The sequence below is a fragment of the Olea europaea genome, unplaced genomic scaffold (assembly GCF_002742605.1).
Source record: "Olea europaea var. sylvestris unplaced genomic scaffold, O_europaea_v1 scaffold1650, whole genome shotgun sequence".
In the NCBI taxonomy this organism is placed as follows: Eukaryota; Viridiplantae; Streptophyta; class Magnoliopsida; order Lamiales; family Oleaceae; genus Olea; species Olea europaea.
This window is the reverse complement of record NW_019234158.1, coordinates 110512-123401: the sequence shown is the minus strand read 5'-3', so window position 1 is coordinate 123401 and position 12890 is coordinate 110512. Positions and strand designations below refer to the sequence as shown.

Below are 12890 nucleotides of genomic sequence, written 5' to 3'. Positions count from 1 at the left end.
AAAGAAAAAATTCATTAGCATTTTTGATGTACCTCTTCACAAGCAGAGTTTACAGTGTTTAAGCTTTTTTTGAAATCTGAAACCTGAGAAAAAGGCCAAACTTAGATATCCGAGGGGGAACATGTTGCTATTTATAAAAGATCCATCATGTCCAAAAAACCTGAATGTTGAATTGAATCTTAAATAAGAAAACCCTCAATTTAGATTCCACTCGGGGCACCTTCATCAGCTCCAAGAAGAACTAGAAGATGGAAGGAGAAGTAAGAACGTGTAACAATGTTAAAAATAATAAAAACGTTGTTCGCTTAAAGAAGGGAAAACAAAATGCAAGAATCAAGATCTGTGGATCATCCCCCTAAGTTTGCTGTCAAGAAATCCTCGTTACTGCAGACAAAATTTAGTGGAAATTTCTAGCAAATAGAATATGCTTCTTCAAAAACTCAAAGATATATTTCTCAATGTTAGGTAGGCAATATGAATACATATTTGGGAATTACTTAATACACAATATTAACACACAATACATGTGTGTAAGGTATGTGTAATTTTCTGGAAAGTAGATAATAAATACACCTATATCTCATTTGCACAAAGAAATGCTTGTTTTAGGTGGTTCACATATAGAGTTTTATTCAAATTCAAGCTCATTTTATGCATTTGGAGAGGCCAATACATCAACCAACATCCATGAATAGAATCTACTTAAAAAAAAAAATCTACTGAAAATCCATTCATCAGGCTGATCCCAGTTTTGTTGATGCCCATGTCTTGTCTTTTCGATTTAGTCTTTCTCACAGCAAGAGTATGTATTATGTAACATACCTTGGTGTCGTTCAGTATGATCTTAAGATAGAAGCAAACCACATCAGAACAGTGTAGACTAAAAAGCAAAAAAAATCCTAATTTCTTATGGAACACCTAGTCTCCAACCCTATCATAGTTCTAGGAACATAATTGTTGACTACAGTCATATAGTATGATTCACGAGCAAATCATACCACGGTCAAGGGTTATTGAAAATCAGTTACTTCCCATTGTTGACCAAAATAACAATACCAAAAATTTTTAAACGTCAGCCTGGAAAACCATGCTTCACATCTCTAACATACAGTAAACATCTGACTGGATTGCTTGAATCAAAATAATACCAAGGGAACTCGTGAGCCTACTGTGTTGAGGGAAACCTGCTCTGCATGAAAATGGAAAGTGCACTTTGGGCTTGATATACTTCAAGGTAAATTATGTTAAAGACTGACTTAACTTGAGCAAAGCTAGATCTTGATGCCAAACAGCATCTGCAGTAGATTCCTAAGCCAGACTCCCAAGTTTCTCCTTGGAGTAATAAGAACATGACCTTAATTTTTTGTTCAAAAAATGATTTCTTTCATCTACCATTTCCTTCACCCCATTGAAGCAAGTCAATATACTGTAGAATTGCTCCAAAAGAGACACATGAACATCTAGAAAGATCAAATAAAGGAATTAAAGACTGCAATTCTTGTGCATGCTCGCCTATCAACAATGACCAGAAAAAAATGCAAAACAATTGCCTCAATTTGGAACATTTATTTCTTTCTAAACTGAACAACTCTTTCCTCCGTTTCCTCTTTCTCCTCGTAATATAATAAACTCTCCAGCCTCTTAACTGTGACTTTTACTTCACAAATTCAAGTTCTCGACCAAGCATTCATCCAGTTATCTTAAATAAACATCATTAACTGTGATAATTGCAAGGTCTATAAAAAGAATGACAATAAGCAGGAAACCTCATGGTTAGAAACAAGCTTTCCATGTCTTACCAATTCTTTCTTTTTGTGGTTTTCCACAAAATAATCCCTTCAAGAAATGGCCTAGGTCAACCAGACTCAAAAACATTTTCAACCAGCAATAGTTGAACTTCCATATAAACCTTAATTAGCTGCTTCTCTAGTCAAAAGCACTGATATTTCTTATTCAACCAGATTAACCGCCTTCAATGAAAGAAAATTCATTGGCAAACAACATAACTTCAATCTATTTCAGTTCCATCAAAAGAGACGAACCCATATCCTCTCACATTCCCTTCAATAACAGTACTCTATTCCCTTAAGTAACAGCAGTTTATGTGATCAATAATCACATCACATTTCATCCAAGAGCCTAAAATGACTTCCAATAAAGGACTGTGCTTCAGCCAACATAGGAAAATCATGGCATGGCATGTAACAGGACTTGTTTGGCAGCAAACAGTCCAAAAGCATGTGCTGTGGGAAAAGTGACATTACTCCATAGGCATAAACCTTGAATTGAGGCCACACTTGCATGAGAAAAGCTAGTTTTCTGCAGCTTCTAATATCGCGCTTCCCAGCTGATGTCCTGGTAATAAGCTTTTATCCTATGTTGGAACAACATATTTATAACATGAAATCCTGATAAGAAACCATGTTATGAGAAGTTTGGTAAATATTCTGAGGAATGCTTGTTGTCGTGTCTGATATTTTGGATACTGTTTGGAATCAAATATCAGAATTTTGACTGGAGAAGAGGCAAGGCCACATGGGAATGTTGATGCAATTTGGTGCATTGGGAAAGAGAAAAATGTGTTAGTATGTTTAGAACCAAGTTACACTTGTCCGTTTATCAGAGACCACATATATTTCATGGATTTTTCTGTGGTTCATGTCTTGGAATGCTTTTAATGGGTTTGGGATGCAGGACCTCTCTTCATATTTTGGGTACTATGGAAAAGAAAGAAATGGACGAGTGCTCCACGGTATTGAGAAGATAGTTCATGTATTCAATGAAATTTGCTAGAATTCATTTTGTTGTATTGTAAGTCTCGATTTCTATTATGCTTTCTTCATTGTTGAATAGGAATCTAAAATGTATATAGCTGAATAGTTGCAAATGTGTGGATTTTGACCTCCTTGGTGCACAGGCAATGGAATTTTCAAGCATAAAAAATCAAAGATTAAGAACAGAATACACAAGTATAAAGATATCAATGCAGTACTAGCACATACCTACAGAATCTAAAGCATTTTCTTATCTGAGTAGATGAAAAAACAAGTAATGGCCCAAACAATGTTTCAACAGCTTTCAAGGTATTTCCAGAAAACAATAAAAAGAACCGTTCTTGTACCAATGTCAATATTGTCCCTTCATAGTGGAGAAGGAATGTGATCTCCAATCTAGGTTTACAGCTACATCTTATTGTTAAAATACATTAAAATCATCAATACTAGATGAAAAAATGATTAGCTTCAATGAGTAAAATCGCTGAATGCATTCATATCCCAAAAGAACAAATGTCATCAACAAAATAGCATAAATTATGATCCAGTTCACAGACCTGTTCACACTTCCCCAATTTCTCCCTGTCACCTGTGTATCCCTAAATAATTCATAATGAGTGAAATCAATTAGAAGGGACTTTTTTGCACCTTGGGAAAATTATAGACCTCATAATCTTTGAGCAAATGAAGCTTCACCTTTAGAAGTTCCATCTCATCTTTAGTAGGACAGAATTTTATGAGATTTTCCACTTGATCAGCATCTAAAATTGATTCGTCCATTGCAAGTGCTGCGGCCTATCAACATAGATATCAAGTGCTGTCATTTATATAAAGGGAAATCAAGCAATAATGTAGAAGATTAAGTAAAGCACTTGGACGGCATAACAACTTCACTATAGATTCTTGGTAAACATGTAAAAAATCTTCACTGAAGACTAGAAAAAGATTTGATGCAGCAGCACAGGCTTCCCAGAACTAATCTGGCCAAATAAAAGCATTTGGCTTCTGTTGGAAAACATGGTGCCAGAAGATCTGATTTTATTTCTATATATTTAATGCTTTCCTAATTTAGTTTAGCCGTAGCTGTTAGAAGTATTTTATCCTTGATTGTAGAAATATAATTAGCTAGGATCCTTGTTCAAATAGTCCAGTCACCTCTCACGTTACATATATTACAGTGCATATATTCAGAAAATTAAGGTGAATGAAGTTCCAATTCTGAGAACCTAAATTTACACAGTTTGTTCTCTTAGCGTCGTCTGATTATGGAAGATCCGTTGCTTACTCTTATGTTCCTTTGAAGAAATATGAGCCAGGCATGCAGTTCATTAAGGGTGCCGTCATCTTTTTCCCCATTTATGGAAACAAGCTTTCCATGCTGTATAAGTACTCTGACATCATCACTGTAACAACTATTCAGCTAGTATATCACAAGCATATCTGACTTTTTAGCTCTCTTGGTGTCTTCTATTCTTCTCTTATCAACTTTTGCTAGTTTCCCTTGGTCTTTCATTGTTACTTTTAAATATATTTCTTTTTTTGCTTCCTTTGCTTAGGAATTCAAAATGAGTGTCCAATCAACATTTCCATTTCATATGTGCATATATGACAATCTTAAAATGAGAATGTATCAAGAATTAAGCAAATGAATAGCACAAATCAAAGCTTATAGGATAAATTGAAAGGTGTCTGTTTAGTCCATGGGTGAGGATTGGGAGGAGAATATTAAAAAAACAAGAAAAAGTACCCTCGGAAGCATATCAACGATGCTAAACTATGTTGATAGAAAGAAAAAAAGTTTGCACTGGCAGTTCAACAGAGTAAAAGGTCGCAAGCAAATATGCACCTGTCTCTTACCATCATGTCAGGAAGGGGCATTTTCACCTTTGTGAGCATAATTTCGGTGTTGTTAGCCCTCCTTAGGTCAACCTACCATGAGAGTATGTAGGGTTACAAATGGAAATCAAGCAGAGTGAGAGCTAAGTTCCTAAATCAAACTTCAGAAAGATTCATGAGAAAAAATCTAAGAACATCCAAATATTGATTGCTGACTTGAAAAAAGAAAGGCAGAGAATGTACTTTTTGGTGAAACCAAACAACATAAAGTTGTAGAAGACTACAAACTTTTATGTGTCATCAGAATGTTCTATCGCTGAGGTCTCAGAAGAATTAGAACAAGCAAAAGGTGATTTTCTAGTGATAGAAAAAAATTCTTATTATACCCACCACACAATCTACACATTCTCTTTATCTTCTGCAATATTAGTACTTCTATCAACAACCGAGTCCCACAATTTCAGTTCTTGTCACCATGGAGAATCGGAGATGTGTTTGCAAGCCCTGATATCCTCTTCACAGTCATGATTTCTATTATGCTAATTTGAAAGGTTTTGTGTGTGTGTGTGTATTATACAAAAAGGATATGATTCTATTTTTTCATCACTCTACTATCAAAAGAAAAGCATCGTCATTACCATATTACACATAAGTACATGTGTCATCATTAACTACATAGTCCCTAAGAGTCTGTTCACTTGACAGAAAATGAACTCTTGAGAACTTAAACAGAAATCCAGACTCCCAGGAATTCTGGACAGCAATAATATGACATGGTTGTTTTTCCCATCATTAAATTACTTTGAAAATGTAATATACAATTTAAGGTGATATCAAGCTAACTGAGTTAATACATATGGTTGATTATTAATATTAAAAAGTTCAACAAAGTACAGGACACACTTGCATTTGTAGCGGTTATAGGGTTTTATCAATTCCTATTGACTCACAGTTTATTTGATTACTGAAATTTTAATACTCATATATACACATCGTTCCGTGATAATTAAGATTTCATGAAATTCTGATGTAATTTTTACCTTGACTTGTTAAAATTGTAAATAAGAGAAAACAGTTCCTAAATCAAGAATTGGATTATATTACATTACCAGATGGACTATGTCAGACTTAGATCCAACAGACTTCCGACGCTCTCCTGGCTTGCCTCCTGTGCTGTTGGATTTTGGGACTGTGGCAGAGAAAAGAGTCTCAAGTTCTGACACATCAAATTCTGGTGCACTAAAATTAAAGAGCAAGACATCAGTAATTTACGAGAATCAAGAAGCCGAGAGAGATAGAGAACTCAAATTCAATGCAAAATATGCGCACCTATAAGGATCTTGTATTCTTTTTTCGAAAGAAGTATTTACTCAAAGAGCAAGAAATAACAGACTAATTACTTGAAGGGGAAGCCTCAACTAATTTACTGAATATCATAGGAGTTGAACAGGGAGAATAACCAAAAAAAACAGACAGTCCTGAAATTCTAATTCAGAAAATTAGATTGGAATAGAAAGGGCAGTACATGTGAGGCTCTCCAAGATTCTGCAGTTCTGCCCACAAGCTTCCTTGTAATGCCCTAGTCACTTTGCTCCAATGCAGTGGCTTTAAGGTAGATCTTCGAGGTGCTGTTGCAGTCGACATCCCAGGAAAACGTGAGAGCCCACGTCCTCCCCCAGCCTGTGGCGGCGGCCCTCTCCCAGGTCCTTTCAAACCTAGTGGTGGGGGTGGGGGAGGTGCACCACCTGGAGGTGCAGGAGGGCCTGGTACATGACCTCCAGGAGGGGGTGGTGGAGGGGGTGCACCTCCTGGAGGTGCAGTTGGGCCTGGTACACGACCTCCAGGAGGGGGTGGTGGAGGGGGTGCTCTATGCATGGGTGAAGCGGGCGGTATGCCAACAACTGTAGGAGGTGGTGGCTGTGATGGGGCCCCACGCAAAGAAGGCTGAGCAGGTGATCCAGGGGGAGCTCCATGAGGAGGCGGAGGTGGAGGTGGAGGTGGAGGTGGAGGCGGAGGAGGGGGTGTCCCACGCATTGGAGGTGGGGGAGGAGTTGATGCTCTATTGAGTTGAGGTGGAGGTGGAGGTGTTGGTGCACCACAAGGAGATGCTGCTGGTTGAAAAGGTGGTGGAGATGGTTTGTCATGTGAAGGAAAAGAACGGACTTGATGAAAAGGAGGTGGTGGTGGTGGTGGAGGAGGAGGAGGAGGTAATGGGGAACTCATTACTGCTGAAGGACGACGCATAGAAGTAACAACAGACCAAGGAGGTGGCGGCGGCGGCGTGGGCAACACTCTACTAGTATTCTGCATGCTAGAAGCGTTGGAATGTGGGGTAGAAGGAGGAGGGGGGTGATAAGTTTCCTGTGGAGTTGCTCTTAAGCCTGCAGTTATGGAAGGCAAGGGTGGGGGTGGGGGTGGAGGCGGTGATTTTGTAAAATCTGCACTTTGAGAAGATAACAAAGGTGATGGGGGTAGGAGTGGCAAATTAGAAACAGGCGGAGGAGGAGGCGGAGGCGGAGGCGGAGGTGGTGGGGGTGGTGGTCGTTGAGGTGGGTACAGGGCATGCTCTCCTGCCTGTATAATTGGCGTAGGTGGCGAAGAAGGTAACAATGAGCTAGAAGAGGGAGGAGCTGGATTATGTTCCAGGGCACTACATTTCACTTTCAGTGGTGAAGCCAGAGTTGAGGAAGAAGGCTCTTGAGCTGGTGACGAATCTAATAATGATGGACAAGATGAATGTTTCCCATGACCTGCTGCCTGAGTTCTGTTTGCTGTAACTACAGCTTCCGAAGATGCAGTAACAGATTTTGATTTCCCCCCTGGTGTGGAATCCTTGCCAGGAGTTAGTGCAGCTGGAGCACTATTATGTCTTGACGGTGGATAATATACATGCATTGAATTAGTGTAAGAACCTTTATTAGAAGGAATCCACCTAGATACTGCATTTGGCTTTGCCTGTCTTAGAAGTGTGCCCTGCGATTCTTGCTGTTTCGATTTCTTGGTACCAACTGCATCTGCAGCAGGTTTTGAACCAGAAGTCGATTGTTTCTTTTGGGCTATCTGCTTATTATTATCACCATCTAGCTTTTGTTGAGAAGCTTCCTTTTCTATCCTCTTCATTGAAGGAGGCACTTCTTGACTTTGTTTATTATCCCCTTCTTCAGATTTGCCAGGTGAACCAGCTTTTACAGCTTTGATTTCTGAATCACTTGCTACTTCTGAGATGACTATACTAGAATCTAACTGGAAATGCCCATTGCGCAAAACATCTGCTTTTGACATATTTTTAAATCCATCCATCTTAACATTGTGTTTGTAACTCCCCTCATCCGATGCACAATCTTGAAATGTGTGATGATCCAAATCATCCTTCCAGGCTAGATCATGTTCATTGTCATCATCCTGAGCACTAGCTTGAATTATACTAGTACTAGAATCTGCCTTTCCATCCCGCCCATCAACCACACTACTAAAGATCTCTTCTGCCTCAAAAAATTCATCTGGTGAAGCAGTTTCTGCTTCATTCCCATCTTCACTTACTGCTTCCATGGTGATAATAGATGGACAAGAATCTGCATCCGAAAAAAGTACCTGAAACAGATAGGAGTGTTTTTAACTCCTAAAGCTTGGAAAAAGGAGAGACATAAACATTAGCAAAACAATACCTTACCTCTGCTCTGAATTCCTTTGAAAATTGGTCCTTAGCATCCCAAGGAACATCAATTTCATCACGATTCAGCATTAAAACATTTGACCGAATAAATGATGTATGGAACATAGCCCTAAACATTGTTTCCTCTGTGACTAGATCTTCATCCAAATGGATGCACTCAAGAACAATATCTCCTTGAACAAGGTGATGAATATCTAGTTTCACTAGCTCACACTCTTCCTGCAGTCAGGTCATAAGAGCACTTCAGAATTCAGTTGATTTCTCCTATTTAGCGCTTGTTTAGGAGGCGTTTAAGATATAAACACTTTTGGTCAAACATACTTTTTATTCACGAATATTATCCACTTATGTACTACTCATTTCTACCTGTTTATAATTAAACGGATAATAAACACCTCCCAGACAAGCTTTCAGTCTCAAGTTTAAATATTATGGCATTACCTGTTGATAGAGACGGGTATTTTTTTTCATTTTGGAAGTTGAAAACAAAAGCTTTGAATTTCTACTGGATGTTCTGGACGAAGGGTCCTGACCATAGACGCGAACTACTGGTCGGCATCCTCTTCCACCATCAAATAGAGGAAGAATTCTAAGCATTATACAGTCCAAAGCCAGAGGTGTATCTGATGGAAGCCAATCTGACCCAAATTTTTTTCTGGAAATGTACTGAAGATATCTTAGCTGAGATGGCAGTGGATTCAAGGAAGACAGAAGATAAAGAAGTTCTCTAGGAGCTTGCTTGTATACCATTTCAAGAGTCTTCTGCTCACCCATGTACTGTTTCCTGTATAGAAGAAGGCCAGCAAGCATGAAGGCAAGGACAGCCCATCCTCCCCTTTCACAGTGCATCAAAAGCACATTCTGTTGGCCCTCAAGTGACAACCAGCTCTCACTGGATCGCAAGAAGTGGTTAATCATCTCCAATGGTAACAGCGGACAACCCTCGTATTGCTGAGGGTAATCCATAACCGTCATATCATACTGAGATAATACATCCGATATTTGACTTTTCTTTTCCCCTTCTTTGAAGTTGAAAACCATAAAGGCAGCATCAGGGTAGTGGTCCTGTAGCTGCGCTACAATTCCATTCATGTATGTTCTGTACTCATCTTCATCCAGTACGGCAGTGGAGAAGCAGCAATCAAAAACTGCAAGTAAAAACAAATTAATCCACATAACCATACTGCATATTTCACATTTTTTATTAGTTCCCTATAGTTAACCCATGCAATGCTAAACCAAAAAAAAAAAAGACCATCTACACTGTTTCCAGCACATGCAATTTCAGATGTGAATGGAAAGCAATTGCTAACGTTATCATTTAACTGCAGTATTCGAAGAACACGTGTTTGGGAAATCAGAGAACAAGCATTGACTGGGAAAATTAAGATATTGCACCTAAGAAGATCAGGACATCTATTATTGTAAACTTTATTATATGTAGTTCCAGAATATCCAAAATTAGTGGACATAAGTTGTTGAATATTCCAATATGATACAGATACCAAATTTTGATTCTCCACAAGTTTTTGAGCTTCTAAATGGAACTAAAACTTTTTGACACACGTTACATCATAACGGGCAATGAATTTCTCCATACATGACTTAACTGCATGGTACAAATATAGTAATGAGAAGCAAGTCTTTAACAATCTGAATTGCTGCAATTTCTGCGGAATAAAAATCTTTGGACATAACAGAAAATACAGTAACAATGTCAAATTCCAGCCAGGGAAAACTTCAATGAGAGATGATAATGTTAGTTGAATTGTGCACGATAACGACCCTATATAAAGAGCAAAAAAAATAAGAAAGAACGAAAGAAATTGAGGTAGAATATTCATACTCGAAGATAATTAGCCAGAATTGCCCCTAATTGATCAAAATTTTTATGCTTTTTCACTTTATAGCATCAAAATTCAAAAAATTATAGATGCCTAAGAAATATGAACATGAATGAGCAACAGAGAGTAGGTGTTAGCGTACCATAGACCCTCTCGGAGATCTCAAGAAGCCGATCCGGGGGCTTCCGATAGAAGAAGCGTCTGAACAGCGCCATCTAATGGCGCTGTCACACCCCCGATCGAATCCACAACCCCTTTTCCACTTCAATCTCTCTAAATTTCCCTCAAATTGACCTTACTAACTACCAGATCTCCACAATTCACCAATCACTTCAACAATGCCACAATAATTAACAGCAATATTTCAAAAAAGAACAATCCAATTCAAACAAGTATTATAATCCGAGCTGGGATTTTCACCTTCAATTCAAAAATTGTAAATCTACGTAATTCTAGTTACGTAGTGGACTAAGGAAGGGAGAAAGATAGGAAAATCCTAAAAAGAGAAAGTAGAAGCAGTGACAGTATAGATCAAGGTGAAAAAAGGTGGTCGGAGGTGAGTTTTGGCTTTTGCTAGGAAAATGCAGGAACCTATTAGTTATTATTTTTCATTTATTTATTTATTAGTATAATTATTATTTGATTGTAAAAAATAATGTTAGCTAGCATTAAGACGCATTATGATACGTAGCCTTTGTTGGACAAGAATTAAAATTCAAAATTTAATATAATCAAAATTAAAAATTAATTTTAATCATATATTTTATGAAATTTATAAGAGTTAATTCTTCTAATGGTCATCGATGTTTAAAATGTCGAGTTTTGATCATTGAATTTAGGTCTATATCTTCGATTGCTCACTAAAATTTAAAATGTCGAATTTTGATTATTGAACTTTGAAAAATATTGTACATTACTCAATTCAAACTCGATATTTTTCAAAATTCAACATGTATATTATGAGTGACGTGCGTCACTTTTCAAAGTTCAGCTTTCAAAACTCGACATTTTAAATTTAGGTGATGAATCAAAAATATGGATCTAAATTCAGTTATCAAAATTCGATATTTTAAATTCAATGATCAATCAAAGACATGAGCATAGCTTCAGTGACCATTGAAATAATTAATTCGATTTGTAACTTTTTAACAACATATTTCATCAACTTTTATTAAAATCTACTAAATATCTAATTTTAAATTTTTAATGTCGACTAAACACCAGTATCATGTTGTACTATATTGAATTTTGATGAAAGCTCAGCTCAATAACTATAAATTTTAATTTGACCTATTTTTCGGTAACTGAATTTAAATATTAGCTCACGAATCTATTACAAAAAAAATATTTCATTAAAATTTATACTATAATAGATCTTTCATGTGATCGCTACATGATATGCTAATTTACCATTGCAAAATAATATTATGAATTGTGCTATTTGTACATTACAATTTATATAATGATTTATCAACAGATGATATGACGAAATTTAATTGGATCAAAATCACATTAATCAAGTAACTTTACCACTTTCATTTGATATTTCATCATTATCTAAAATATTACGTACAAGAAACATTTTCCTAATATTATTTGTCAACTGTGATTACAAACAACAATCTATGTGACAAGAATTTTTCTTCGTGTATAGAAGTCGGGTTAACATAAGCTAAGCACCAGTGCTTAGGAAATCGTTCATGTGTGTGTGTGTGTGTGAGTGAGAGAGAGCATATTTCATTCAATTTAGGGATGATGAGTGAGAAATGTGACTACGTACAGAAATTAAAACTAAATTGAAGTTTCGTGATCCAATTGAGACAAATTGAAGTTTAATGGTCAAAGTGAGATTTTGCAAAATTTTCAGTGTCAATGATAAAAATTACCCCTATTGACCTTTGTCAATTCGAGAGTTCATCAAAGTAATTAAAATCAATTTTATGTTGAGTTTAAAAGTCATCATGTCAGGACGGAACTCGCAACCTAGTTCAGCTCAACTAGACTTATCTTCAAAAGGAAGGAAATGTCGCTGTCCTTTGTGAACATCATCATTACACTCTGATTTCATTCACTTCAAGGCTGGCATGATACCATTATCTAGCACAATCACTCTCGGGACACATGGCAAACATTATGTGGCACCTCGAATCGTAACCTCTCAAAATTTCACAATGATTACTTCCCATCTCAGCTCCAACTTGGCACATGGGGGCTGGCATCAACAATCATTCAAAATTAGTTCGGCGGCAAACACATTGAGGCTAGCATTAGAGTTGATTTGATAGAATACAAACCAATTTTCCTATTCTCTACTATAAATGGGGTTATAATGGTCTCCCAACCCCAAAAAAATGGTACGAAACTCATTTCAAACTCTCACCATTTAATACAAAAGCACACTTTTCTTATTGTTTCAGCACAATTTACATATTTCAGCTTAAATTACATCTTTCAAATTATCAATTAGGACGACAAAAGTGGCCTAGTCATTTTTTTATGTCAACGACCCCAATATATACACATATATTAGGAAGCACTATTACATTGTCTAATGAACAAAAATACATATCAACTTCTTGGCAGTAAGGCATTTGTCATGTTGCTATTTAAAAATAAATGCATTTTAACTGAATTGGACGCACAACAGATATCTTATTGTCAGTAAATTGATCGTAATAACTCTAGTTTGGTGGCATTACTTTAAGTATATACATTGAACAAAGTGAGAATCGAGCTAATTTAAGTAGTAGTAGTAGTAGTAGT

At 36.9% G+C, this 12890-nt stretch overlaps 1 protein-coding gene across 5 annotated transcripts; it reads right to left on the bottom strand.

Moving 5' to 3' along the window:
- Positions 1–23: 23 nt before the first annotated feature.
- On the bottom strand, positions 24–10708 carry LOC111377390 (formin-like protein 20). Of its 5 annotated transcripts, XM_023000464.1 has the most exons (10): positions 10270–10708; positions 8725–9431; positions 8281–8502; positions 6136–8201; positions 5720–5849; positions 4632–4703; positions 3471–3569; positions 3332–3373; positions 161–241; positions 24–76 (listed from the first exon to the last, which is right to left on the bottom strand). In XM_023000464.1, exons 1-10 carry the CDS (start codon positions 10340–10342, stop codon positions 59–61), a joined length of 3510 nt encoding a protein of 1169 aa, XP_022856232.1. In that variant the 5' UTR covers positions 10343–10708; the 3' UTR covers positions 24–58. The 5 variants fall into 5 exon arrangements, 2 of the variants coding, with proteins under 2 accessions (XP_022856232.1, XP_022856233.1); XR_002699722.1 differs by lacking the exon at positions 24–76 and having other exon boundaries at positions 191–241; positions 4621–4703; XR_002699721.1 differs by lacking the exon at positions 24–76 and having other exon boundaries at positions 157–3373; positions 4621–4703.
- Positions 10709–12890: the final 2182 nt, after the last annotated feature.